Source organism: Gorilla gorilla, chromosome 4, assembly GCF_029281585.2.
Source record: "Gorilla gorilla gorilla isolate KB3781 chromosome 4, NHGRI_mGorGor1-v2.1_pri, whole genome shotgun sequence".
Taxonomy (NCBI): domain Eukaryota; kingdom Metazoa; phylum Chordata; class Mammalia; order Primates; family Hominidae; genus Gorilla; species Gorilla gorilla.
This window is the reverse complement of record NC_073228.2, coordinates 10,557,928-10,584,841: the sequence shown is the minus strand read 5'-3', so window position 1 is coordinate 10,584,841 and position 26,914 is coordinate 10,557,928. Positions and strand designations below refer to the sequence as shown.

Here is a 26,914-nt window from a genome sequence, read left to right as displayed (position 1 = left end):
CGATAAGCACCATCGCTGAGCACAGGCTGGCACGGAGGCCAGGGAGGGCTGCCCCCTGGGTGTTGCTAAGCACGCCGCCCCAGGAGGGAACTGGCTCTGGAAGCTGCTCTCACAGCAGGGTCAGCTGGGATGCTGTCGGGTTTTAGCAGGACTGGGTCAAAGCTGGCATCTGGAACTCAGAAGGGAAATCAGTCATTGCCGGGCCAATCATGGAAGCGGCCTCTCCCCAGAGAGCTGGGGAAATTGAGGCCCAGAGAGACGTGCGGAGTCACTGGTGGGACGTGACCACCTGCCTGTGTCTGCTCCAGACCAATCCCCGTCTCTGCCCCAGGCATGGTTCTGTTTGGGGCCAGAAAGACACGGGCCTGGAGCTCAGGGGAAAGGCTGGAAAGGGCCTTGGTCCTCCCAGCGGAGTGGACGCTTATCTCCACTGGAGCGCACAGAGGCTGGATGCACACCGCCCTCTGTGCTCACGGGTTCATTTGTTTGATGAATTTGTCATAACTTGAAAGGCTCTGGTTTATATGCTAACTTCCTGTTCCAGTTCAGTGCCAACATAACCACAGGCAGGTTAATTGCGTGTCCATCAACACGCCTGGGGAGCGAGCCAAGTCCTCCCTCCCGCCTTCGTGGCCGCAGAGTCTTGCTGCCAGAGCGCTCCGACCCGTGGGCAGGGGCTGTGGTGAGTGCCAGCCCCGCAGGAAGCCCCGTGTGCCAGGTGCCACAGCCAGGCCTGCCCTGGGCTGCAGGCCCCCCGTCCTTCAGGCCTTCCTGTGAAGTAGTCCAGCTGGGGGTGGGAAGGGAGGTGCCTGTGACTGCTGGAGAGACTCATCCAGCCACCCTCAACCAATAAAATGCTCTTCACCCAGCAATTCTACTTCCAGGGATCTCTCCCACCACCGAGTCCCACCAGGGTGCCACGATGTAGAGGCAGGACATTTGTGGGAAGGTGCCGGCGGCTCCTGGGGCTGGACACAGGCTAAATGCCTGGGAGGGGGCGGCTGGGTAAGGGAGAGGTGAGCCGAGGCCATGCAGCCTGGTAGCCATCGAGAAGAAGGAGATTACGTGGACAAGTGGTTAAAGACTTTCTAGGTGCTGCTCCGGGACAAAGGTGAGGTGCCACGCCCATGCTGTGTGTGGGACTTTGCTAAAACCAAATGGGAGGGGAACGGTGCCTGGAGGGTCCCTGCACTGTATAACCTTCTATGCCTTTGAGGTGTAAAAGCAGTGTTGTTTTACTTTCCTAAACTGCTGCCACAAATTTCTACAAAGTTGTTCATGTAAAACAACAAAATTCCATTCTCTCACAGGTCTGGAGGCCGCAAGCCCAGAATCAAGGTGCCTGAGGGCCGTGTTCCCTCTGGAGGCGCCCGGGGAGGCGGGGTTGGGGGAATCCTTCCTGGTCTCTTCCAGCTTCTGGGGGCCACAGGTGCTCCTGGACTTGCAGCCCCGCATGGCTCCAGCCTCTGCCTCCACCTCCACGCGCCTTCTCCGCTCTGGGTCTCAGTCATCCTCTGGCTTTCCCTTTCTCCAATGCCTAAGTGTCATCGGATTTAGGGCCCAGCCTAAGTTCAGGATGACCTCATCTGGAAATTAGATGTCAATCAGAAGCTGGAGGTTCATGGGGCCCCCACTCTATGAATGCAGGGTCTATGTCCTGGAAGGAGGTGACAGTCCAAGCAGGACCTGGACGTCTGGACACCTGGGAACCCAGGTGTCTGAACACTTGGAGCCTGGACATCTGGACGCTAGGACACCTAGACACCCCCACAATGCCCCTTTCCCCAAGCCCAGGCTTCCCCAACTGGCCTCGAGTCCAGGGCCCACAACGAGGAGAGGGTGGTGGTAAGAAGGAAGGTGGTGGAAACCACCACTGAGGCATCGATGTGTATTGAGACCTCAGAACCGAGTGCAGCCGAGCGCGTGGACCATGCAGAGACCAGCCGGCCAGGCCGTTTGTCCCAGACTGCACCCCTGGGGACGCCCTGCCCATCTCATGTGGCACTTTCCCACATGGCAACCCCAAAGCCAGCAGGTGCAGTGTTTGAGTCAGGCTGCCTGGGCTCTGTCCACAGCTGGGGGGCCTTGGACGAGGGACCTCTGGTGCTCATTTGGACAGCAGCATCATGGTGGCTGCCTCAGGGCTGGTGGGATTACCCAGCAGGACAGCCCAGGGCTCACTCTTCTTTCCTTTTTTTTTTTTGAGACGGACTCTCACTCTGTCACCCAGGCTGGAGTGCAGTGGTGCGATCTCAGCTCACTGCAAGCTCCGCCTCCCAGGTTCACACCATTCTCCTGCCTCAACCTCCTGAGTAGCTGGGACTACAGGCGCCCGCCACCACGCCCGGCTAATTTTTTCTATTTTTAGTAGAGACAGGGTTTCACCGTGTTAGCCAGGATGGTCTCCATCTCCTCACCTCATGATCTGCCCGCCTCAGCCTCCCAAAGTGCTGGGATTACAGGCGTGAGCCCCCGCGCCCAGCCTCTTTTTTTTTTTTTTTTTTTTTTTTTTTTTTTGAGATGGAATCTCGCTCTGTCACCCAGACTGGAGTGCAGTGGCGCGATCTCGCCTCCCGGGTTTAAGCAATTCTGCTGCCTCAGGCTTCCTAGTAGCTGGGATTACAGGCGTGCACCACCACGCCTGGCTAATTTTTGTATTTTTAGTAGAGATGGGGTTTCACCATGTTGGCCAGGCTAGTCTCCAACTCCTGACCTCAAGTGATCCACCCTCCTTGGCCTCCCAAAGTGCTGGGATTACAGGCGTGAGCCACCACGCCCGTCCAGGCCACCTTTCAACAGACAGCCCCGGTGGCCTTCTCAGGTGGGACTGATCTGGTCCTGCTGCTGCCTTCACTGAGCAGCATTGGGAGAACCAGCTGGCCGCCGTCCAGGCTCTGCGCTCCTGGCCCTGCTGGGTCTGCTCTGGAGTTCAGGGCTCGTGATGGTGTCCCTGTGTGTAGGTCTGCAGAACGAGGTGGTGCAGGAAGGGTGGGCCCTGGGTCCCACCGACCAAGGCTCTGGAACTTCCTTCTCCATGTTGGACGCAGGCTCAGGCTGGAGCTCTGTGATGCACCAGTGCCCTGCTGGGGGTGGACAGGGAGCACAGAGCCCCAAGGTCCAGGGGCAGCTCTGCTCTCTGTGCCCAGTGGGCCCATGGCAGCCTTAGCGGGGAGGCAGGGTACAGAGGGGTGGCAGAGGACCCTCGCCAGAGCCCAGGGTCCCTCGCACCCCCAGGCCTTCTCTGGGGAGACCAGGAGGCTTGGAGGTCCTGGGGCAGCTGTGAGCCCTTTCTGGGCTGGCTCTTCACATGCACAGACTTGCTCTGGAGCTTCCCGGCCATGATCTGCCTTCACAGAAACCCCGGGGGGCCGGATGAGAAGGCTCCAGAGAAACGGGCCGTCGAGGAGCTCGCATCCAGATGGGGGTCCCTCGGCCGACTTGGCAAGGACACACAAAACACAAGAGAAATGCCCAGAGGTGTGTCTTGTGGTCCCCAGCACGGGCCTGGTGGACCTCGGTCAGCCTTTCTTTGACCCTGGCGTGGCGGCCGCCAGTGCCTCCTCATGGCTGGCCCTGCTCCCGGTCACTGCTGGGCACCAATGACCCCCTCATTCTCCCAGGCACCCCCTGAGAGAGACTCGTGTGAGTCCGATTTTCTTCTTTCTTTCTTTTTTTGAGATAGGGTCTCACTCTGTTGTCCAGTCTGGACTGCTGTGGTGAGATCAGCGTTTAATGCTGCCTCAACCTCCTAGGCTCAAGCGGTCCTCCCGCCTCAGCCTCTGGAATAGCTGGAACTACAGGTACGTGCCACCACACTCAGATAATTTTTTGTTTTTATTTTGTAGAGATGGGGGCATTACATTGCCCAAGCTGGTCTTGAACTTCTAAGCTCAAGCAATCCTCCTGCCTCGGTCTCTCAAAATGCTGGGATTACAGGCATGTGCCACCGTGCCCGGCTTAGTCTGATTTTCTTTTTTTTGAGACAGTCTCACTCTGTTGCCCAGGCTGGAGTGCAATGGCGATCTCAGCTCACCACAACTTCCGCCACCCAGGTTCAGGTGATTCTTCTGCCTCAGCCTCCTGAGTAGCTGGGACTACAGGCACCTGCCACCATGCCTGGCTAATTTTTGTATTTTTAGTAGAGACAGGGTTTCACCATCTTGGCCAGGCTGGTCTTGAACTGCTGACCTCATGATCTGCCTGCTTTGGCCTCCACAGTGCTGGGATAACAGGCGTGAGCCACCCCTCCTGGCCAAGTCTGATTTTCAAATGAGGCTCAGCAGGGCCGGGAGCTACCTGGTCACCCAAGGGCACAGGCAGATCTGGGAGAAGGTGGTTTCCTGCGGGGTCCCGGGACCTGTTGCAGACAGAGCCTCTAGCCCTGCTCCTGGGGAGCCTCGCTCTAGATACCCGGGGAAGTCGCTGAGCCTCAGTTCCTGGGCCCCTGGTCCCTGACACCCCAGAGCCTGCCTGGCCTCCGACCCTCAAGCCTCTTACCCTTTCTTTGCCTCAAGGCTCCTCTCCCGTTCTCTAAACCTTCTCCTTCAAAACAAACCCTCTCAAGGCTGGGTCCCAGAGCAAAGATCCTCAGGGTCGGCCAGGCGCGGTGGCTCATGCCTGTAATCCCAGCACTTTGGGAGGCCAAGGTGGGTAGATCACCTGAGGTCAGGAGTTCAAGACCAGCCTGGCCAACATGGTGAAACCCCGTCTCTACTAAAAATACAAAAATTAGCTGGGGGTGGTGGCACATACCTGTAATCCCAGCTACTCGGGAGGCTGAGCAGGAGAATCACTTAAACCCGGGAAGCGGAGGTTGTGGTGAGCCGAGATTGTGCCACTGCACTCCAGCCTGGTGACAGAGCGAGACTCTATCTGAAAAAAAAAAAAAAAAAATCCTCAGGGTCCCCGGGAACCTACTGGAGCCAGGGACAGACACATCTGGATGGAAACTGCAGTGCCCTATGGGGTCAGGCACGTGCTAGAGGCAGCCAGGTCCTAGGGGAAGAGGAAGGAGAGGTGGTGCTGGCCTAGGGGGCAGGGGTGCGGGGGACAGGGCTAAGCCGGCCGTCTCTGCCAGAAGCAGGCAGCCCTTCCTGAAATGGACTTTGAGAGTTTGTGATATCATAATTGACGTCGCTGCCTGCCGGAGTCAGGAACCGGCCCAGAGTGTCATCCATCCCCTTCACTCCAGCCTGACTCAGAAGGTGGAATTGTGCCCCCCAAATATGTCCAAGTCCTGATGCCCTCAGACCTGTGAATGTGACCTTATCTAGAAATAGGGTCGGCCGGGCACGGTGGCTCGCGCCTGTAATCCCAGCACTTTGGGAGGCCGAGGTGGGTGGATCACCCGAGGTTGGGAGTCTGAGACCAGCTGGACCGACATGGAGAAACCCCCTCTCTACTAAAAATACAAAAAATTAGCTGGGCGTGGTGGCGCATGCCTGTAATCCCAGCTACTCGGGCTGAGGCAGGAGAATCACTTGAACCCAGGAGGCAGAGGTTGCGGTGAGCTGAGATCACGCCATCGCACTCCAGCCTGGGCAACAAGAGCAAAACTTCACCTCAAAAAAAAAAAAGAAAGAAAGAAAGAAAAAGAAATATGGTCTTTGCAGCTATAATCAAGCTAAGATGAGGTCAGACTGGAGTAGAGTGGGCCCTAATCCAGTGCCTGGCGTCCTTCTAAGAGTGAGACACTGAGGACGGGTGTGGTGGATCACACCTGTAAATCCCAGCACTTTGGGAGGCCGAGGCGGGCGGATCACGAGGTCAAGAGATGGAGACCATCCTGGCCAACATGGTGAAACCCGTCTCTACTAAAAATACAAAAATTAGCTGGGCATGGTGGTGTGCACCTGCAGTCCCAGTTATTCAGGGGGCTGAGGCAGGAGAATCACTTGAACCCTGCAGGCGGAGATTGCAGTGAGCCGAGATCGTGGCACTGCACTCCAGCCTGGGCGACAGAGCAAGGCTCCATCTCAAAAAAAAAAAAAAGACACTGAGACCGTCCCAATGCCAATGAGCTGTGCACTTAAAAATTGTTAAAATGGTAGATTATATATATAACCACAATTTAAAAAATAGCCACATAAAATTTTAGGGGCCTGAAGTTATGGGGCGTGTATACAGTGAGGGACCGCACCGCCCGCCGGCAGCTTTCATCTGTCAACTCCTAGTGAGAAGAACACTCACCCACCAAAAAAAGGAAAAATTGAAAATGGTTCTGATTTCGAGGGTAAGTGCTAGCTTGCTTGCAGGGCATTTGAGTATATGAAGTCAAATGGACAATTCAAACCTGGGCCTTGTTACCAGGCAAGTTACTGAAATACTTCATTCAGTTTCGCCACCTGACAATATACGATTTTAGAAAGAATATGTATACAAAAAAAGAGTGAGGCAGAGATTGGAGACCACCTGAAGCTGGGACAGAGGCTGCGACAGGCCTCCCCGCAGAGCCTCCAGAAGGATCCACACCACCACACGTCGGTGGCCAGCTTCTGGCCTCTCAATCCATAAGAAAAGAGCTTCCTGCCATTGAAGCGCCCAGTCTGTGGCCATTTGTTGCACAGTCAAGGACACCAAGGCCCTGACCCAGCTGTGTGTGTGCCCTGGGGAGGCAGAGGGTGAGGGGGACTCTCTGCTCCCAGGGTCGGTGCTTGGGGGGGTCTCCCAGGAGCAGCAGGATGGCGCAGGGCTCCTCCAGTGCAGGTTGGGAGGCCTCAGGGGATCCACCTGCCAGGAATGCCCATGGGCCCAGAAGGCACAGGGTGGGGTTCCCTAAAATCTCTGGAGGCTGGGGCTGGGGAAAACAGGCTGTTCCAGGGAGGGGCCCTGAGGCTGTGGCCACACACGGGCTGGGAGGGATCCGGCCTGTGCCTGGGCACTTAGCCTGAGTGTGGGGGGAACCAGGGCCTGTGCAGGTCACGTGGCCTCCACGGTGTCAGCTCCAAGGGACACTGCTCGGCCTCCTCTTAGTCAACCCAGGGACGACTACTTCCTGGTGGGACCTCCCTTCTTGAGGCTTCCAGGAGGCGCTCCTGTGTCTCTGGTCTCCGCTTCCCGGCCCCTCCTCCCTCCTGAAGCTCCATCCTGTCCCCAGCGTCCCTGAGATGACCTCACCCACGCCAGTTTCCCATTCCATGCTCTGCGGCAGGCTCCAGAGTCCACATCTCCAAGCCGAGTAGGCGTCCCTCACATGCTCCTGCTCGAACCGGCCGCCTGACCTCCTTGAGCCCAGCAGATGGCCACGCAGAGCCCTGAGTTGCCGTGGAACCTGCTGGCCCTCTGGCACCCATCTCAGTGAGGGGCCCCCCCAGCCCAGGAGTACAGGCCTGTGGCTGTGTTCGTATGTGGCTTTGCTCCCCACAGCCACAAGAACACCCACAACAGATCCTGGGCGTCTTCAAAATTCAGGCAATGTCCAGCTCGGGCCTTCCCAGCCACTCGGCTCCCTCCCCAACCCAGTACCTCCTCCCTGGCCCTGCATCCCCTCCACTGGGACCTCCTCTGGTTCCCTCCCTGCAAGCAGCCCAGGCTCCAAGCCCTCCACGGGCCCCCCAAGGCACAGTCCCAGAGCCAAAGTCTTCCCCTTGGCCTTCCAGGACCTCTGGAATCCAGCCACTGGCTCTAACCCTCTGACACCATCTCTCCTCCCCTCCCCATTTCCTGCCCCCACTGAAGGCCCAGTGGCCTCCTTTCCTTCCTGGAAGCCCCAGGGCCTTTGTACCTGACAGTCTCCCAGTCAGAAATGCCCCCCAGTCAGGGCGTGGTGGCTCACACCTGTAATCCCAGCACTTTGGGAGGCTGAAGTAGGTGAATCATGAGGTCAGGAGATAGAGACCATCCTGGCTAACACAGTGAAACCCTGTCTCTACTAAAAATGCAAAAATTAGCTGAGCGTGGTGGCCGGCGCCTGTAATCCCAGCTACTCAGGAGGCTGAGGCAGGAGAATTGCTTGAACCTGGGAGGCGGAGGTTGCAGTGAGCCGAGACTGCGCCACTGCACTCCAGCCTGGGCAACAGAGACAGACTCTGTCTCAAAAAAAAAAAAAAAGAAAGAAAAAGAAATGCCCCCAGCTGTATGCCTCCTCCTCGCCCGCAGTACTATACTCCAAGGTCACCTTGGCTGCCCCGTTGCACACTGCAGCCCCTCGAGCCGCTATGCGCACCCTCAACACCGTAGGCGCCAGCGCTTGGCTCCATGCCGTGTCCCAGCTCCTGTGCACCCATGCTGGCCCTGTGTGCCCATGTGGTGACTGAACCAGGCGGCCAGCTGACACATGGGGTGCCCCTTCCCTGAGAGCTGCTTCCTTCTTCATCCACAGGGTACTTGGAGACTGGCCCCGGGCTGGGCCCCTGTCTGGAGCGCCGAGGCCTGCCTGTCGGCCTGGGATGACTGCAGAGGCTGCTGTCAAGGAAGTTGTGCTCCGTGGCCAGGACAAGCAAGCCGACCTAGGGGCCCAAGAGACCAAGATGAGCTCTCCAGCCCCACAGCCCGGCCCTGAGCCTCCTCTGCTGAAGCCAGCCCGTGCACTGACAGCGGTATGGGGCCTGGATGATTGGCGCAGGAATAAGCAAAGAGACCCTGGACCCAAGGGCGGGTCCAGAAAGTGGCCCCTCCCCCACGCCGATTTATAACAAAGGCCCCTGCAGAGCAGGGGGAAGAGGTGGCCTTTCCCTGCCATGTGTCCAGTATCAGTTGGACACTGACAGAAGAAAGTGACCCCATCCCCACAATTAATTTAAAATGAGTCACAGAGCAGGCTGGGCACGGTGGCTCACACCTGTAATCCCAGCACTTTGGGAGGCTGAGGCGGGCGGATCACTTCAGGCCAGGAGTTCAAGACCAGCCTGGCCAACATGGTGAAACCCTGTCTCTACTAAAAATACATAACTTAGCCGGGCGTGGTGGCACACTCCTGTAATCCCAGCTACTTGGGAGGCTGAAGCACAAGAATTGTTTGAACCCGGGAGGCAGAGGGTGCAGTGAGCTGAAATTGCACCACCGCACTCCAGCCTGGGTGACAGAGGGAGACTCTGTCTCAAAAAATAATACTAATAAATGAAATAAGTCATAGAACAAAGTGTGAAAAATAAGCCCCAAAGCTTCTAGAATAAAACATAGCAAAATCTCTTCAAGACACTGTGGTCAGGCCAGGCACAGTGGCTCACACCTATAATCCCAGCACTTTGGGAGGCCGAGGTGGGCGGATCACCTGAGGTCAGGAGTTTGAGACCAGCCTGGCCAACATGGTGAAACCCTGTCTCTACTAAAAATATAAAAATTAGCTGGGTATGGTGGCGCATGCCTGTAATCCCAGCTACTTGCGAGGCTGAGGCAGGAGAATCACCTGAACCTGGGAGGCGGAGGTTGCAGTGAGCTGAGGAGCACCACTGCACTCCAGCCTGGGCGACAAAGCGAGACTCCGTCTCAAAAGAAAAAGAAGAAGACACTGTGGTCAGCAAAGATTTCTAACATAGAACGCAAAGGGACTCGACATAAAAGACTGGGCTTCCTTAAAATCAACAACTTTGAGACACCATCAAGAGAGTCAAAAGGTAAGTTGCAGACAAATGTACCGTTCGCCTCGGTGTGTCTTAATAGATTCTGCACCAAGGCCTTCTGCCCAGAATATATCAAGAACTCCTACAAATTGATAAGAAAAAGATAAACAAACCAATTTTTAAAATGGGCAATATACTTGAACAAGTACTTCACAGACCTGAAGTGCATTGAAAGGGCTAAATGCAGTGAAAAACTGGTCAGCCTCATTAGTCACCAGCGAAATAAGCATTTAAACCATAATGAGATGCCACTTCATGCCTTCACAAAGGCTAAAACTACAGAATGACTATTCTTTATTTATTTTTTCTTCTTTTGGAGACAGAGTCTCACTCTGTTGCCCAGGCTGGAGTGCAGTGGCGCGATCTCGGCTCGCTGCAAACTCTGCCTCCTGGGTTCAAACGATTCTCCTGCCTCAGCCCCCAAGTAGCTGGAATTACAGGCACGCACCACCACGCCTGGCTAATTTTTGCATTTTTAATAGAGACGGGGTTTAACCATGTTGGCCAGGCTGGTCTTGAACTCTTGATCTCAGGTAATCCACCCACTATGGCCTCCCAAAGTGCTGGGGTTACAGGTTTGAGCCACTGTGCCCGGCCCAGCCAAAGACTGCCTATTCTAAACATTGCTGAGGACGTGGAACAATCACAGCTCTCCTCTCTTTCCAGTGGGAGTTTAACATGGCACAACCGCCTGAACACCATTTGGTGATTTCTGTGAATTCCTATGCCTTCTCTATGACCCAGCAATTCCACTCCTAGATGGAGTTAACCTGTGATGGTTAATTTTCTGTGTCAACCTGTCTGGGGCACGGGGTGCCCAGATATTTGGTCAGCATAATTTGGGCTATTTCTTCGAGGGTGTTTCTGCATGAGATGACCCGGTGCTCTGAGTGACGCTGACTGCCCTCCCCAGTGTGGGCTGGCCCCATGCACTCAGCTGAGGAAATACTAGGATAGACTAAGAAGTCCCAGGAGTCAGAGGGCCGGCTCTCCCTGGGTCTCAAGCCTGCCAGCTTTCAGCCTGGAGTGGTGGTATCGCCCTCCGGGGTCTCCAGGGTGCCAACCGTGGCTCTCGGGACTTGTCAGCCTCCATCATCACAGGAGCAGATTCCTTCTCATCGATCTTTTTCTCCAGATACAGAGACGGGTGTGTCTCCTGCTGGCTCTGGTTCTTTGGAGACCCCGGCTAATACACACCTGAGACGGAGAAGGGCTTCTGTGACCGAGGGACACAAACAGGAACCTGCCGAGCAGAGTTCCTCATCACAGCCCTTGTGTATTTCTTTAGGGATGCCGTAACAAAGTTCCCCAGTCAGGTGGCCTAAAGCAACACCATTGCATTCTCTCACAGTCTGTAAAGCCAAGGCCTGGAATCAAGGCATGGGCAGGATTGGATCCTTCTGAAGGCTCTGAGGGAAAATCCTTCCGGCACCTCTCCCCAGCTTCTGGGGACAGCAGCAACGCCCCCCGGGTATCTGTGTCTAGTCTCCCTCTACCTCGCTCTTCTAAGGACATCTGTCATTGGATTTAGGACCCACCCAACTCCAAGATAATCTTTGTAAATGTCATTAATTAATTTGTAAATGTCACCTGAGGTCAAGAGATTGAGACCAGCCTGGCCAACACGGTGAAACCCTGTCTCTACTAAAAATACAAAAATTACCTGGGAATGGTGGTGGGCACCTGTAATCCCAGCTACTCAGGAGGCTGAGGCAGGAGAATCGCTTGAATCTGGGAGGCAGAGTTTGCAGTGTGCTGAGATCGCGCCACTGCACTCCAGCCTGGGCAACAGAGTGAGACTCTGTCTCCAAAAAAAAGAAAAAATAAATAAATAATAGTCAGTCTGTAATTAAATGTCATTAATTAATGACATTTACAAAGATTATTTTTCCAAAGAAGTTCCCTTTCATAGGATCTGGGTGGACACATATTTTGGGTGCCACCATTCAACAAGCCCCAAACCAGAAATAACCCAAATGTCCATCAGTGGGAGGCTGGGTTAGCGTACGTGGTTTATTCCTACGACGGAATATAATTCAGCAACAAAGAGGAGCCACTGATGCACGTGGCAACTCGGATGAATCTCCCAGGCATGACGCTGAACTCAAGCAGCAAGATAGGACCAAGGCCTGAGGAAGGCGAAGCTGCCGGGTGGGCCTTAGTAGTGGACCTGGTCAGGGCTTGGAGTGCCGGTTGAAGACCCAAGGGCTGCACGAGAATCTCATGGGTGAGAACGTGTTGAGCTGCAGCCCAAAGATGGGAGCATTTATTTATTTATTTATTTTTGAGATGGAGTCTTGCTCTGTCACCCAGGCTGGAGTGCAGTGGCACAATCTCGGCTCACTGCAACCTCCGCCTCCTGGGTTCAAGCAATTCTCCTGCCTCAGCCTCCTGACTAGCTGGGATTACAGGCATGTGCCACCACGGCCAGCTAATTTTTTTCACCATATTGGCCAGGCTGGTCTTGAACTACCTGACCTTGTGATCCGCCCGCCTTGGCCTCCCAAAGTACTGGATTACTGGCGTGAGCCACTGCGCCAGTAAGTGGCTGATGGGAGCATTTTACCACCTGGATGTTGTACCTTGATTGAAAAGGGAACCCCAACCAAGCCCTGAAGCTGGGGCGGGTGCAATTTGAGTTTGGGGAGGGTGGTGAGCAGGTGCTGGTGGGGCTGGGGGAGTTGGGGGGGCTGGGGGAGTCGGGGGATCTGGGAGAGTCGGTGGGGCTGGGGGATTCCGGGGGCACTGGGGGAGTCGGGGGCTCTGCCTTTCGCAGCTTGGCCTCAGGCACTCACTCCACACCTCTAAGCATCAGTTTCTCCATCTGTCAAATGGGCGAGTGAGCCCCGCCTCAGATACTGCAGAGAGTGCCAAGCCAGGCAACCTCTGGGGGGCTTAACGAGCATTCGTCTTAGTCCATCTGCCCCGTGGGAAGAGCCCATTCCACAGGGAGGGAGCCGGGCCGGCCTCGAGGCAGGAGGCTGGAAGCAGCACTTGCAGGTGTGTGCGTGAGCAGGCCAGTGTGTGCTGATGCACGTGTGTGTTCACATGAGCACATGCATAAATATCTCAAGTGAAATTAACATCGGGAAGAGTCCACCAGAAATGAAATAATGCACATGGACTGGCTCAGTATTTTTTTTTTTTCAGATGGAGTTTTGTTCTTGTTGCCCAGGCTGGAGTGCAATGGTGTGGTCTCGGCTCACCGCAGCCTCTGCCTCCCTGGTTCAAGTGATTCTCCTGCCTCGGCCACCCAAGTAGCTGGGATTACAGGTGCCCGCAATCACATCCAGCTAATTTTTTGTATTTTTAGTAGAGATGGGGTTTCTCCATGTTGGTCAGGCCGGTCTCAAACTCCTGACCTCAGGTGATCCGCCCACCTCGGCCTCCCAAAGTACTGGGATTACAGGCATGAGCCACCACACCGGGCCCTGGTCTTTTTTTTTTTTTTTTTTTAAGAAAGAGTTTGCTCTGTCACCCAGGCTGGAGTGTAGTGGCACGATCTCGGCTCACTGCAGCCTCCACTTCCCAGGTTCAAGCAATTCTCCCACCTCAGCCTCCCAAGTAGCTGGGATTACAGGCGCCCACCACCATGCCTGACTAATTTTTGTATTTCGGGGTTTCACCATGTTGGCCAGGCTGATCTCGAACTCCTGACCTCAGGTGATCCACCTGCCTAGGCCTCCCAAAGTACTGGGATTACAAGTGTGAGCCACCGTGCCCTGCCAAGACTGTTTTGATGTCAGAAAAAATACTGAATGCCACAATCTGGGCTCATGGTGTGTGGGTGGCTACACATCAGGGTTCAGCATGTATGTTGAGGGGTCTGCCTTGGCCCCTCCATTCCTGGGCCCAAGCAGATGGGGTAGCAGGTGGGGAGGGGTCTCAGTTGTCTGGGTGGGCTTTCTGGCCCACCCCACTCTCCCCCTCACCCAGGAAGGGGTGTCCTGCTGGGTCAAGGAGTCTCAGGGCTCCCAGGCAGTCTGAACGCTGGAACTTGGGCATCACTGCACTGGGTCCCCTCCCCAGGGTGCAGCAGGCCCTACATCATAGGGCACACCCACCCTACCTCCCCCTCAACCCCACTCAGTCAGGCCAGGCCCTGCCCAGGCCCCTTGGGGCTGCAGTTTCTCAGGGAACAGCACTGCCCAGAGCGCCTCCCCTACAGCAGCCACTGCCCACCCCGCCCTAGGCATCCCTCTCTGCGGCCCCGCAGGGGCACGAGAGTGGCAGCATGGCGGCAGGCTCCCCGTGCAGTGTGCTTCCTGCCAGGGAACTCGTCGGCCTCCTGCTGGCGTCACACATCCCTGACCCTCCCTGAGGGTCCTCCCAGGTTTCCCAGGCCCGGGGCAGGGGGCAGAGCAGCAGGAGACAGGAGTGGTGATCCACCAGGCAAGGGGCTGGGCTGGCGAAGGCATCCTCTGGGATCCCTGGCCAGGCTGGGGCCAGGAATGGGAGAGGCTCAGGGGCATGCTGGGGCAGAGCCCAGGAGCTGGAGGGGAAGCAGGCGGGGAGAGAGCAGAGCCCCGCTGAAGGGAGCCACAGTGAGCCCTGGGCACAGGTGGGACAGGCCTCGAGTCCTCCTTGGCCAGGAGACTCCCAGGAAGGATGGCACGAAGGCAGGGGTGGGCCACCAGGAGCCTGCGGAGCCCATCCACATCTGCCAGGCACCGCCTGTACGACAGGCCAGCTCCCAGCGTGGTTGAGGTCCCAGGTCCCTCCGGCGCCCAGCAATGCCCGGGTCCCAGACAGGACACGTTCCTGCCTCCCTCTTACCAGCAGGACCTGCTGGGCATCTGAGCTGCCTGGGGTGTCACAGGTGAGCCAGCAGTGGCGGGTAGGAAGTGACGTGTCATGGGTGAACAGCAGTGGAGGGTGGAGCTGTTGAGCCAGTCCTGGGCGGCGTATGGCTGGATAGGAGGTGTCCCAGGCCACACTTTGAAAAGGACAAATGGACTGGGTCGCTGCCCTGGACCCATAACATGCACCTGGCTGTGCCCCCCGCTCCCCCCACACCCCACTCCCTACCCCTCCACCCCCCTGCTCCCCCCACTCCCCACCCCCCACCCCCCTGCTCCCCCCACTCCCCACCCCCCCACCCCCCCGCTCCCCCCCACCTCCCCTCACATCCTCCCCACTAGCCCCCATCCCCCTGGCTCCCCCCAGCTCCCCCTACCCCCACTGCCGCCTCCCATCCTCCTGCTCCACCCCACCCCCCCGCTCCCCCCCACTCTCCCCCCACTCCCACTACTCCCCACCCCCACTCCCCACCCGCCCCGCCCCAGGCAAGCCTCAGGGGTGGTGGCTGTTGACTGCAGGAGCAGAGCCAGAACAGCTGGCGGAGACCAAACCTGGTCATCCTTCACAGGCTGTGTGGCCATGGGCAAATCACTCTACCTCTCTGGGTCCCGGTCTCCACATTTTCAGAGTGAGGGCAGTTTCTCTGTGCCTTGAAAGTGGCTGGGAGTCTAGGCCAGGTGACAGCTCAGGGCAAGTTCTCAAGGGCCCCAGAAGCATCTGGGGTGCAGGGGAGGTTCCAGGATCCCCAGTTCCCACCTTTAAATGAGGTGACTCGAGACCCTCTGAGATGAAGGGACCCTGAACGTTGATCATTTTGACCTCCCATCTCTAGGAGCATGTCAAGAGTCTGCCATTCCTTCCAGAAAGGAAAAAGGAGAACTCACATCAAGACCTCCCTTGTTTAGCCAGGGAGGTGGGAGTGGGGTCGGGGGGCAGCCAGGAAACATGAGCATGTTCGTCATGGAGGGCATGGTGGTGGTGGCCCCGGGCGGCCAGGCAGTGTGAGCCTATGGTCAGCACCAGCGGCGAGCTGTCATCTCCCTGTGCCTCAGTTCCCTTCCCTGTAAAACAGAACTCTGCACCGCCCCCCACCCCATGCCGAGGTGCTGGGCAAAGCTGCGAAGGTGCTGGTGCCCGGCCACCCTCAGTCAAGGCGGCAAGAACCCCTCGGTGAGTGGACGTGGCCCCGCAGGGATGTAGAGGATGAGGCAGAACCCAGGGCTCCCCGAGTTCCAAGTCCACGCTCCCCTGCATGCGGGCCCACCGCCGCCCTTTCCAGAGAGAAAAAGAAATTTCTGTCTAAAGCCAGTCAGAACACCCCCAGACTCCACACTGGTGACGTCCGAATCCCCCCGGACACCGGTGTGGCCTCAGTCCTTCCTCCCAGGCGGTTCGCTCAGCCCTTGCTCCCTGCCGGCCCCCAGGTCCTGGTCCTTCTGCCACAGGCTAGCAGGCATCCCACAGCCCGATGGCGGCTCAGATGGAGACTGGGGTACTGGATCTCCTGGGGGTAACATCACAGCCACACCCTCCGCCAGGCTGGGGACAGCTGCCCATGGGCCGGGCCAGGCCAGTGCTGGGATTATGTCTGGGGCCACCCAACAAAAGACCACAAATGGGGCAGCTGCAAACAACAGAAGTTTATTCTCTCCCAGTCCTGGTGGCCGGAACCAAAATCAAGCTATCGGCAGGACTGTCCTCTCTCTGCAAGCTGCAGGGGAGGTTCTTCCCGCCTCTTCTGGCATTTGGTGGCCCCAGGTGTCCCGTGGACATGGCCGTGTCACTCCCATCTCTGCCTCATCTTCACATGGCCTCTGTCCCCTCCCTCTCAAAACTCCCCCTACCTCTGTCTTCTAAGGGCCTTTGTCTCTGGACAAAGACCCTTTTCCCAAATAAGCCTGTCGTGTTCACAGGCTCCAGGTGGACCGATCATTTGGGGGCCACCACTGTGCCCACTGCAGTGGAGTCGGGGACGGGGCCACTCATGGCCATGAGGCCACAAACGGGTGTGGGGTCTGAGAGCAGCAGGCAGGTCACCCAACACCAGACAGGAGCAAGCCCAAGCAGGGGTGGCCGAGAGAGCCGGGAGGGTGATCGGGTGAAACGCCTGCCCTCAGAGGAAGTGACGGGACATGGCCCACCGCGGGGTCTCACCTGCGGCCTCTGGTTCTCCTCATGCTTTGGCGCCACTCCCGCTCCATCCTGTCCCTTCACTCCCCTGTTGGAGAGGGTTTTCCCACAATGGCCTGGACACGGAGGGCTCGGGAGGTGGGTGACCTTCCCGGTGTGCCCAGCTGGAACTGGTCGACTTGGGCCCAGGTCCATGTGAGTCCCGGACCCCGCTGCCTCCTGAGACCAAGGAGAGTTTCCCTCTCTGGCGATGGGCACGGGAGCTCCTCGCAGGATGGCGACCGTCCGGTGGGCCCGGAGAGGAGGCAGCTGCTGCACCCTCGGCGCTGGCTCTCAGGGATGGCTGGGCTGTTAGGCCCGAACTAGACCTGCTGCCGCCGTGTGGAGAAGAGGTGGCCCCAGGAGCCCACTGTCTCGGGTGTGGGCCATCTCCATGCCTGTTTCTGCCCCCATCACACACCAGGCAGTCCCCACCAGCACCCACATCCTCACCAGGGCTCTCCACGTCCCCTCCTCTGGTCCCCACCCATGTGTCAGCTCCTCACAGTTCCAAGGGGCCACCCAGCATCCCTGGGGCCCAAGCCCTTAGAGGATGTGGTCTGGGAGGGTGGGACAGACACTTCTTCCCCAAGTCTGCCTCTGATGTGTCACCCAAACCTTTAAACTTTGCCCCTCAGGTTTATTTATTTATTTATTTTTATTTTTTTGAGACAGACTCGCTCTGTCGCCCAGGCTGCAGGCTGTGGGGTGTGGCGTGATCTCAGCTCACTGCAACCTCCGCCTCCCAGGTTCAAGCGATTCTCCTGCCTCAGCCTCCTGAGTAGCTGGGATTACAGGTGTGCGGCACCACATCCAGCTAATTTTTGTATTTTCAGTAGAGATGGGGTTTCACCACGTTGGCCAGGCTGGCCTCGAACTCCTGACCTCAAGTCATACACCCGCCTCAGCCTCCCAAAGTGCTGGGATTACAGGCATGAGCCAACGCACCTGGTGGGACCTCAGGTCTATAATCTTCTAAATCACCCAACGGGGGAGGCAGCAAGACCTGGCAGCGAGGGCCAGGCAGGAAGGCCATCTGCCTGCCCCCTGCCTGTCCCCTCCCCACCCCCAGCTCTCCCAGGCACTACAGCCTGGGGCAGCCCCTCCCCCAGGGCCCCACCCTCAGCCTCCTGTGCAGGTGAGCAGGAGCGGGCAGCCTCACTGGAGCCCAGATGATGGAGCCGGAGCCCCTGCCCCACCCCACCTGCATTTGAGGGGTGGGCTCTGCTTCTGGCCACGAGGGAGGACAGACCCCCACACTCTACAAAGCCTGCCCCTTGGCTGCTTGGCTGTCTGGGCCAATTCTGGTTGTCCTGAACCAGAGGCCACCAACGGCCCCCGTGGAGGCTCAGAACCAAAATCCCACATTCTCGGAGGTTCTTGGGGTCCTCAGGGTTGGGTAGTGCAGCAGCGTGCAGGCTGGGAGGGAAGCCTGGGATCAAATCCTGGCTCCCCTTCTTCCCGTTTGGTGGCCTTGACGGGGAGTGAGGGCTTCCTGGTGACTGAGCCTCGCTTTCCTCGTGTGTCCTGGGCTCGGAGAAGTCCTTTCTGGAGGAAGGAGGGTCCCTTCCTCTTGGTCAGGGTGGGAAGAAATGTGCCCCAAGGAGGGATGGCAGCGCCCACTGCGCCCCTTTCCTCCTCCCCCCACCCCGGGCTCCTCCTCTGATTCCGTTTTGGGGACTCTTTCCTGCCCCTCAGAGTCTGAGGCTTCTAGGCCTGCGCTGTTCATACCTTGACCCCACCCCAGCCCCCATGTTCGCAAGCCTGTGTCCCCTGGAGCCGCTTGTCACAGAGGATCCTCTCCTGTGGAGTCCCCGGGCTCCACTCGCCCCCATGGGGTTTCCAGCTTGCAGCCTGGGGTCCTGGGACGGGTGCAGGGAGGCAAGTGGCCCCCAGCCCACAGAGCCCCATCATGCAGAAAATTCGGCAAAACGCAGCTTCCTCCGAGTGAGGCGGCTGTCCCAGGGCAAGCTCGGGGAGGGCACTGTTGCCCCGCTGTCCCTTGGCCACGGCAGGGTTAGGCTGTAGCATGGGCAAGACTCAGGGGCACAGAAATCGGAAGGGGAGTCCAAAAGGGGGTCCAGCCCTGCCCAGCAGCCTCACCACCTGGTGGCATCGCCCACACGCTGGGCGAGCTGCCCCCTCTCCAGGGCAGGGCTCCAAACCGCTCTGGGGGAGGCTGGCCTCAGCTGGGTGTCGGGGGGCCTGGGCCCATTTGCCTGGATGCTGCGGGCACCCTGCCTCTCTGGCTCCCCAGGGTCCTGGGCCTCTCGCAGGCAGGAATGCCATCTGTGCCATCTGGCCAGGGCTCCCCTCACTGTGCACCCTGGCGTTTTGGGGCGTGGGAAGGCGTTCAAGGCTGGTTTCTGTTTCCCCGTCAAGCCCTGAGTGGAGTGCGACCGGAGGCTGGCCAGTGGCTCCCCGGGCACCTAGGGGAGGCTGGGGGCAAACTGAGGCAGTCTAGAGCCTACAATCACTCCAGGGGCCTGTGGGGCAGGGATAGGGCTGAGGGGGCCTGGTAGCCTGTGGGTTCCCCAGCAGTGTGGCTGGGGACATGGGGACAGAGCCCACCTTGCAGCCTCTGATCTCTGGGCCTGGACATTTGTTTGGAGTAGTGTTCACTGGCTTGTTTTGTTTTCTTTTTTTTGAGACAGAGTCTCTCTCTGTTGCCCAGGCAACAGATCGTGCAGTGGCGAGATCTCAGCTCACTGCAAGCTCCGCCTCCTGGGTTCGAGCGATTCTCGTGCCTCAGCCTCCCAAGTAGCTGGGGCTACAGGTGCCCACCACCATGCCTGGCTAATTTTTGTATTCTTAGTAGAGAGGGGGTTTCACCAAGTTGGCCAGGCTGGTCTTGGACTCCTGGCCTCAGGTGATCCACCCGCCTCCCGGCCTCCCAAAGTGCTGGGATTACAGGTGTGAACCACCATGCCTGGCCTGTTTTCTTTTCTGATTGCAAAATGAATACATTTCAAAAGGGAAATTTGAGAAATACAGAAAATCCTTAAAAAGAGAATAAAACCCACCCATCAACCCATCATGCTATACCCAGGAACACTACCTCCAGCTTCCAGGTCCCCCAACCTCAGCCAAGGGTCTCCACATACTTCTCCCTTCTGTAATTGGGTCTTCCCGCGGGGGCTGGGGCCTGGGCGGATGGATGCCCAGGGTGGGGGCTACCTCCTCTGGACTACCGAGACCTCCCCAGCAATGAGGTGCCAGACCAGGACCGGGGTGAACTCACCATGAGCTTCTGTTGCCGTCTGGGCCTGGGCTGGGAGCAGGAATCTCTGGGGAAGGCCAAGCATGTTTCAGAGTCATCGGGATCAGGGCCACCCTCTCCCTCCCCCTGTGTCTGCAGCCATTTTCATAGGAAAAAAACTGGGTTTAACAAAGCTATTCCAGACCTCCTGACTTGAAACTGATTTCTACCCTTCCGTGTGGCCCTAAGGCTCCCAGGCACGAGGCGCATAGCTAGGGGAAGACAGTGCCTCTGACACCCATTTAAGAGTTAACTGAGGCCAAAAAGCCGCTCTGCACGCCCCTCTTGTTCAGAGGCCCACTGATCCCCTGGTCCCGTGGTCACCACGGGGTATGGGTGCAGACAAAGCCGTGTTCATGGAAGCTCCGGGCCTGATGACAGTGGCACAAGGACCCCATTCTCTGCTGTCTCCAGCTGCATCCCCTCCCCCAGCCGGCCTGACATCAGAGACAGCGGGTCAGACATCCTGGGATCCCCCACTCCCATCCCAGGGCGCAGGCTCAGCTGCTGGGGCTCAGGGAAATTCACAAGAGGGCCTGTGCTGGGGAGACAGGGGGTGGATGAACTGCCTGAGTGGTGCAGACAGCTGCAGCTTGGCCCAGCAAGTCTTCAGTGGGAAGCTGCCTGCATTTTTACAACTGATTTTTGAACCTGAAAGTGGAGGTTCACATCCAGCCTGTTCAACGTAATCTTGTTGGCTCCAGTCCAACGTGACCTTTTGGAATCTGGTTTCCAGACTCTTGCCATATATTAGCAGTTCCTCCCGGCTGCAGGCTGCGATCTGCCTTGCTGGGGCCTCATCCCAGAGAAACAGGCTGGCCGGGAGCATTCGGAGGGGCTTCCTAGGAAGAGCTGGACCCTGACACATCTTTCCGTGGGTGCTGTGGCCAAGACGCCCAATGGCTGGTCATGAGGCCCATTTTGTTCTGCTCCTGGTCTACAAGGCAGAAGTTGGGACGCATCATGTCTGCCCCAGCCAGGAGTCTTAGGGTTGTCCCAGGCCCAAAAGTCAGCCAACCCTAGTACTAGTTTTCCAGAAGAATCCAGAGCCTACGCACCCAGGCCCTCAGTGTGAACAAGGGCACGTTATTTGCTCTCACAGTCTCCTTCTGCTCTTCTGTAAAATGGGCATGGCCACCATGCCCTCTGTGTCCCAGGCTGTCTAGAGGGATGAGCAGGCAGGGTAGGTCTGGTACCCACCATGCCCCCGATGCCCACGCAGGCCAGAGAGGGGAGAAATGGAGTTGGCTGAGGCCTAGCCCTCCAATGCCCTCTCTGGGCTCTGAACCAGGGCTCCGTCCGTCCCCTGGGGCTGCCTCCCGCAGGCCAGGGCTCCTTTATGCTCCCCGTTGAGCACCTGGGGCGCGGGGATGACAGCCTCATTTCCCCAAGCAGCCCCCACAGGGCTCCCTGGATTCATCTCTGACAAGCACATGCTCCGGCTCTGGTCTTGGCTCCGTGTACCCCAGCACGACACAACAAGTGCGACAAGACCCAGGCCTGTAGGGCGGCGGCAAGTGCCCGGAGGGGCGGAGGAGGGGGTAGGGGGTATGCCGGCGCCCGCAGTGTCGCTGTCCCCGCGCCACCGACCCCACCCCGGCGTGACCTTCCCTGCCGCCCGGCCAAAGGCCAGCAAAGCAGGCGGCGCTTTTAAGGACGCGGCGGCGCGGCGGGTTCGGTGCCAGGAGGCGCCGGGGGGCGGAGGGAGGGGGCGCTCGAGGCCAGAGGAGCGACCCCCGGCAGCCACCCAGGCGCGCCCCGCTCGTCACTCGCTCTCTTCTCCCACTTGCGCCGGCCGGGGGCGGGGCGCGGCGGCGAGGGTGGGGGCTGGGCAGCCGGGGTCCTCCCTCCCCCGCTGTGCTGGAGGCAGCGGGGCGCTCCCCGGAGCTGGGGCGCGGAGGGCGGGCCGGGGGCGCGTCGGAGCCTCATCCGGCCTGGGCCCTCCGAGCGGGAGCGACCCGGGTGCGGGGCCCCACTCTGCCTGGTCGCCCCGGGCGCGTGGAACGGGAGCCGAGGTTCCGCCCGAAATGCGGCCGGCGAAGGGGTGCGGTCCGGGCGGGGTCGCGCGCCCCCAGCACGCTGCCTGGGCTCTGGAATCGGGAGAAGCCTCCAGCACGGGCTCCCGAGCGCACAAACTCAGGGACGCCCTTCCTCCCGTCCCTGGTCCCCTCCCCGAAAAGCGAGGGGGATGGACCTGGAGGGAAAGGGATTCGGTTTCGCTCCGCTCTCGTCAATTTTCTGTTTAATGTCACCGGGCCCCACTGTGGGAGTAGGAAGCGCGTCACCCGGGCCATAAATTTGCGGTGATGGCGCCTCCGGCCGCCTCCCCAGACGGAGGGACAGGGCCGACTCCGGAGCAGGTGGGGCCGCCGAGACTCGACCCCCGCGGTAGGCGCTGCGCGGCTTCTCCCGACGCGGGTCCCGGGCGCGCTCGGCCGCCCCTCCCGCCGCATCCGCCCGCGCCCGGCCCCGCCGCGGGATTTCCAAAGGGCTTTTGTTCCGGGCTTGGATGTAGAGGCTTTGATTTTTTTACCACCCGCCTCAGGAGACTTTTTGCTTGGAAAAGTCCTGCTATTAAAACAAAAACAAAAACCAATCAATTCCGGAGGGAAGAAAATGCCTCCAGTGTGTGTCTGCGCTTCCCCCGGGCCGAGGACGGTGGTCGGGGCTGCGTATTGCCCGGACCCCGGATAGGGGAGGCGCAGAGACCCGGCCCTAATGGACTTCGCTCGGAAAGGCCCCGGCGGAAGTGGCCGGGAGAGCGGGCGGCTGCGTGGGTCTGGGCCCTGGCCCGGGGCAGGCTCCTCTGGCCTGCCTGCCTTGGCTGCTTGGAAAGGGATTTCTGGGGAGTCTCCCTTTGGGGGCACTTTCCCCGAAACTCCTCTCCCGCCTGGGGAATTACCCCTGCAGCGGGTACTGATGCTTCATGAATTGAGATGGAATATGTATTTGTTCAGGCCAGAAAAAAAAAATTAATCTATTGAATGATTTTTAATTTAATGGATCAACTGTCCTGTTAACAAAAGAGGCGGTGGCCGTGTTTGGCGCCAGGCGGGAGGCAGCAGTCAGGTGGTCCAGGGGCTGGAGGTGAGGGCTTTGCCGCAGGCCCATGCTGCTCTGTGAGAACTCTGAGGAATAAGTCACTGGAGGGCTATAAATGCTGAAGGTAACCAGGCCAAGGACTCCAGTGCCCCCAGAAGTCGCAAGGGAGAGACAGTCTGTCCCCTCTGCTCCAGCCCAGGGAGGGCCTGCAGCCTCCCCATGGGAGCCATGGCCAAGGGGGAGAAAGGTCTCCAGGGCTGGAGGGCAGGTGGGCGGTGGGGCTCATCTCAGGGGCAGGGCGTGGGGGTTTGTGGGCCAGGACCCACCCGAGGGCTGGGTCTGGGAGGTGCTTGGGGAGCCCAGGGCGACCTGGTGTGTGCCCTGCGGGATGCCCCGAGGCCTCCTGCTTGTGTTGCCAGCACCTGCCCCTGGGAGCCCTCAGCTGGGGCCACGATGCTGGCAGGGTGAGGCCTGGCAGGGTCTGGGGCTTTTGGAGGGTGAGGGCTAAGGGAACCCCTGGTGGAAGCTGCCTTCAGGGTTCCTGCCTGCCTTGAGGATGGGTGATAAGGGGCTGGGCCCTGCCCTCCTGCTGCCTGGGCTCTGTAACTGATGCTCAGAGGACCGGGTGGAGTTGGGTGGGAGACCTAAATGCTCCACAGTCCTGTAGGTCTCAGCTGACCTGGCCCTGCCACCCAGCCTGGGGAAGTCTGGGCCCGGGAGGCCCCCTGACCCCCACTGTCCAGACACCCTGACAGCAACACGTGTAAACACAGCCAAACAGTGGAGACAGGCAGCCCTGCCACCCCTCCGCCTCTGCAGCCAGGCCTGGTCTGGCAGGGAGTGGAGGCAGGTGTCCTTGCAGGGAGGGCCCGAAGCCAGGCTCTGCCTTGGAGGATGCTCCCGGAAGGACCACATAAGCAGTGCCCTCATTTGGATTGGTCCTGCCTGAGCATTGTCCCCAAGCAGGGCAGTTTCAGCCACTAGGCCCTCCCAACCCCCATCTGTCTGATCTGGGCTTTCTCTCCCGGGTCTGGCTTCCTGTCCTCATCCTCATGGGCAGGAAGATGGAGGGCTGTTTGGGGTCAACCTCCTGCGAGGAAAACCGATTACTCTTTATTCCAGTGGATCCCCAAAGCGCATCCCTTGGCCAGAGATTCCCAGAGAACCCTGCCCCTCCAGGTCCACCCCCAGACTGGCTGCCTGTGGGGAAGGAGCCAGCCTTTAGGGAAGGCAGCCTGGCATGGTGGAGGTTCCCTGGGCTCCTGGGCCTTTCTCCAGCCCTCCAGCCGCAGAGGTGACAGTGACCAGGAGGCTGGAGGGGCAGCAGGACAATGGTGAGTGGAGGGGGGCTGGGAGGCTCCCTCCTCAGCCTGGGGGTCCCTGGCAACTCCCACCTTCCTTGATCCCCTCTAATAATTGCAACAATAACATTGTCACTAATAAAAAGGCAGGGGAAACCAGGCAAAGGGGCGCTTCTGCCCTTTATGAAAATCACTTTAATTTAACCCAGATGGGTCTTGTTGATAACCTCATACAACGAGCACCCTGAATTATACTTTCCGTGAGAACACACTAGTTATATTTAGCCACAAATTACGACTCTGTGTTTAACAAGCAACTTTGAGAGTGGGGAGGGGGCCAGGCAGCCTCCTGACCTGGTTGGACAAAACCGGCAACTGCAGCAATGGAGACCCCCTCGCTGGAGGGGACGCCCAGAAAGCCGTGCCACGGGCTTCTGAGTCTCTCTTCTCTGCTGCTCTGGTTTCTTTAAAACACTTACAACCTCGTCCGAGGTCTGTCGAGGACACTGTGGCCTGCAGGTACAACCTGAGCCTCCCCCAGGATCCCTGGGACTCCTGCCTTCCCACACCCCCAACCTGGCTCCCTGCTTGGGCTGGAGCCGGGGACCTTCTGGGAGAGCCCAGTTCGACAGGCTGGGGGCCGTGTGTGCCTGGAGGACAATCCTCCTACCCAGGTCTGGCCCCTGACAGGTCTTGCTCCTCTGTGGCCTGCCTCAGCCCCCTTACCCTGGGCCTCAGCCCAGGCCTGGTCGGGAGGGGGCAGGCGCTGGGGACGAGGGTGCGGGCACTCCCTCCATGCAGCCCCCTCCCCTGCCACCTCATCCCCTGGGTCCTGATAAATAATGAAGGGGCTGTGACTGGAAGCTTCGTTTTCAGTGGGGGCAGCCCCCTTCCCTTCGGAACCTTCGCCGTCCTCTTCCCCTCCACAACAGTTCTGCTCCTAGGAAGGGTAAGCCCCCAAAGGCAGAAGCTGTGGCAGAGAAAAGGCTGTCCCCCCACTCCAAGGCACGGACCCTGGGGCTTCCCGATCCTCCCCAGAGCCAGAGGCCACACCGCTGAGCAGGGGAGGTGAGGGGGGAACACACAGACCTTTCCCCCACACCCTGTTCCCTCCAGGCACCAGGCAAGGCCCTCATGAAAACAACTCGCCCCAGTCGATAGCAGAGGGGCCAATACAGGCAGATGGGTGGGTGGGGGGGGGTCAGGACCTCTTCCGGGAGGGAGTGGGATTGTTCCTAACCCCCTGCCCCCAGCTGTCCTCTGGAACACTGATTCTGGGGTGGGGGTGAGCTGCTGCTGCCCTCCGGTTGAGGGAGGTCTCTGTGCTGTGAACCATCTTAGATCCCCCACCTCTACCCTGCCTACCCCTCCTGCCGCCAGCCCCAGCCTCAGGCCTGGCCTCTGGACTTGTCCCCCTGTGCCTCTGGTGGGAAGAATTGAGTCAATTTTTGTCGTCAAGAAATTGTTTCTAATTTGCCCTTCGACTAATGGCCCAGGGAACAATGGAGAGATACCCAACACACGATTATTGGGGGCGCAGTGCGGCTGCTCTCGGGCCGAAGCAGGCATTTATTTGGAGCAGCGGCTAATTCACAATTTCGTGGAACTTGCCTAACACCCCCACCCCCTTGTATTAAAAAATGATTATTTATATGATGATTTCAGACAGAGCAGCATCTCAGAGGTTTGGGAGCCGGGAGACCTACATCTGCTGCTCTTGGGGAGCGTGGGGGTGGGAGAGGAGTGCTGGAGGGGGCTTCAGGGCTGGGCCTAGTTGTGGGGGAACAGGGGCCCCTAGGCTGGAAGGGAGAAGGCGGTTCTCGGGAGTGCTTCTGCGTGTGTGATATGCCTCTGCACGCATGTCTTGTGCATGTGGGAGTGTGACATGCTGCACGGGGCTCACCTGTCTGCCCATCTGTGCTGTGGGTTTGGGTGTGTGTACACTTCCAAGTGATTCACATGTGGGCACATGAGTGTGTGCAGGCAGATGTGTGTGCACACATTCAAGACTGTGCACAAGTGTGTGTGTGAATATAGTGTGCGTTAAAGGGTGATGTGTGAGCCGGCCTGCCAGGTGTAGGAGCGCAGCTGGTTATGTGGGGTGGGGGGTTATCTGCTCCCCAGGCCAGAGGGCAAATCTGGAGTGGTGTCTGCCAGGCCCATGGAAGTGACCCCAGATCCTGCTGGAGAGGGATCAAGGTGGGGTTCAAGGCCACTCCTGGCACTGTTCCAGGCCCCACTGGGTGTCCACAGGCCTAGCCTCGCTTGCAGCCCGCTCATCTGCAAAGCTGCAGGAACTTCAGAGACCTGGGCCCTCCAGCATCAACACTGACCTCGGGTTTATTATCCCCTCTCCTTTCCTCCCCCTCTGTCCCCTCGCTGGCCCTCTCCCCAGTGGAAGGCGAGTCTGCAGAACCCCACACCATGTTCCTCTGAAATTAAAAACATTTGTTAGCTCTGGACAGCAGGAAGAGTAAAAAAGGAAACTAGGGAGGTTTCCTCCAAGCAGATCGCCAGCCTGAGCTCCCGGCGGCCCAAGTCTTCCAGGGGAACTCGGGAGCTTATTTTGGTATTGCGGGAGCTGCCCAGCGGCCAGGCGCCTGTGCTGGGCAGCTGCCAGCCCCTCTCCACCGCGTCCAGCAGACCCGTCTGCAGTTATTTGCTGTAACAACTGTTTTGAAACAGTATTGAAAAAAAAAAACCCACTAGAATTTGCTTTAAGTGAACACTGGGGGAGGAGGAGGCAGAAGTGGGGAGGAAGGAGGAGGGCAGGGAGCTTCCGC

The 26,914-nt window shown here is 58.7% G+C and overlaps 2 protein-coding genes across 2 annotated transcripts; both read right to left on the bottom strand.

Moving 5' to 3' along the window:
• Positions 1-6,202: 6,202 nt before the first annotated feature.
• Positions 6,203-26,908, bottom strand: LOC134758483 (uncharacterized). Its single transcript, XM_063706003.1, has 3 exons — positions 14,958-26,908; positions 14,337-14,496; positions 6,203-8,447 (listed from the first exon to the last, which is right to left on the bottom strand). The coding sequence occupies exon 1, from the start codon at positions 25,698-25,700 to the stop codon at positions 24,798-24,800; it is 903 nt and encodes a 300-aa protein (XP_063562073.1). The 5' UTR covers positions 25,701-26,908; the 3' UTR covers positions 6,203-8,447; positions 14,337-14,496; positions 14,958-24,797.
• LOC129533960 (uncharacterized) lies at positions 10,022-14,627 on the bottom strand (the record flags this gene model as incomplete). The annotated part of the gene is made up of 2 exons (XM_063705727.1): positions 10,022-10,757; positions 11,224-14,627. A coding segment is annotated over one exon (879 nt), but the record flags the coding sequence as incomplete, so codon positions are not given.
• Positions 26,909-26,914: the final 6 nt, after the last annotated feature.

Coding starts and splice junctions, on each gene's coding strand:
- LOC134758483 (XM_063706003.1), bottom strand. CDS start 25,700: ATGCCTGCTTCGGCCCGAGAGCAGCCGCACTGCGCCCCCAATAATCGT.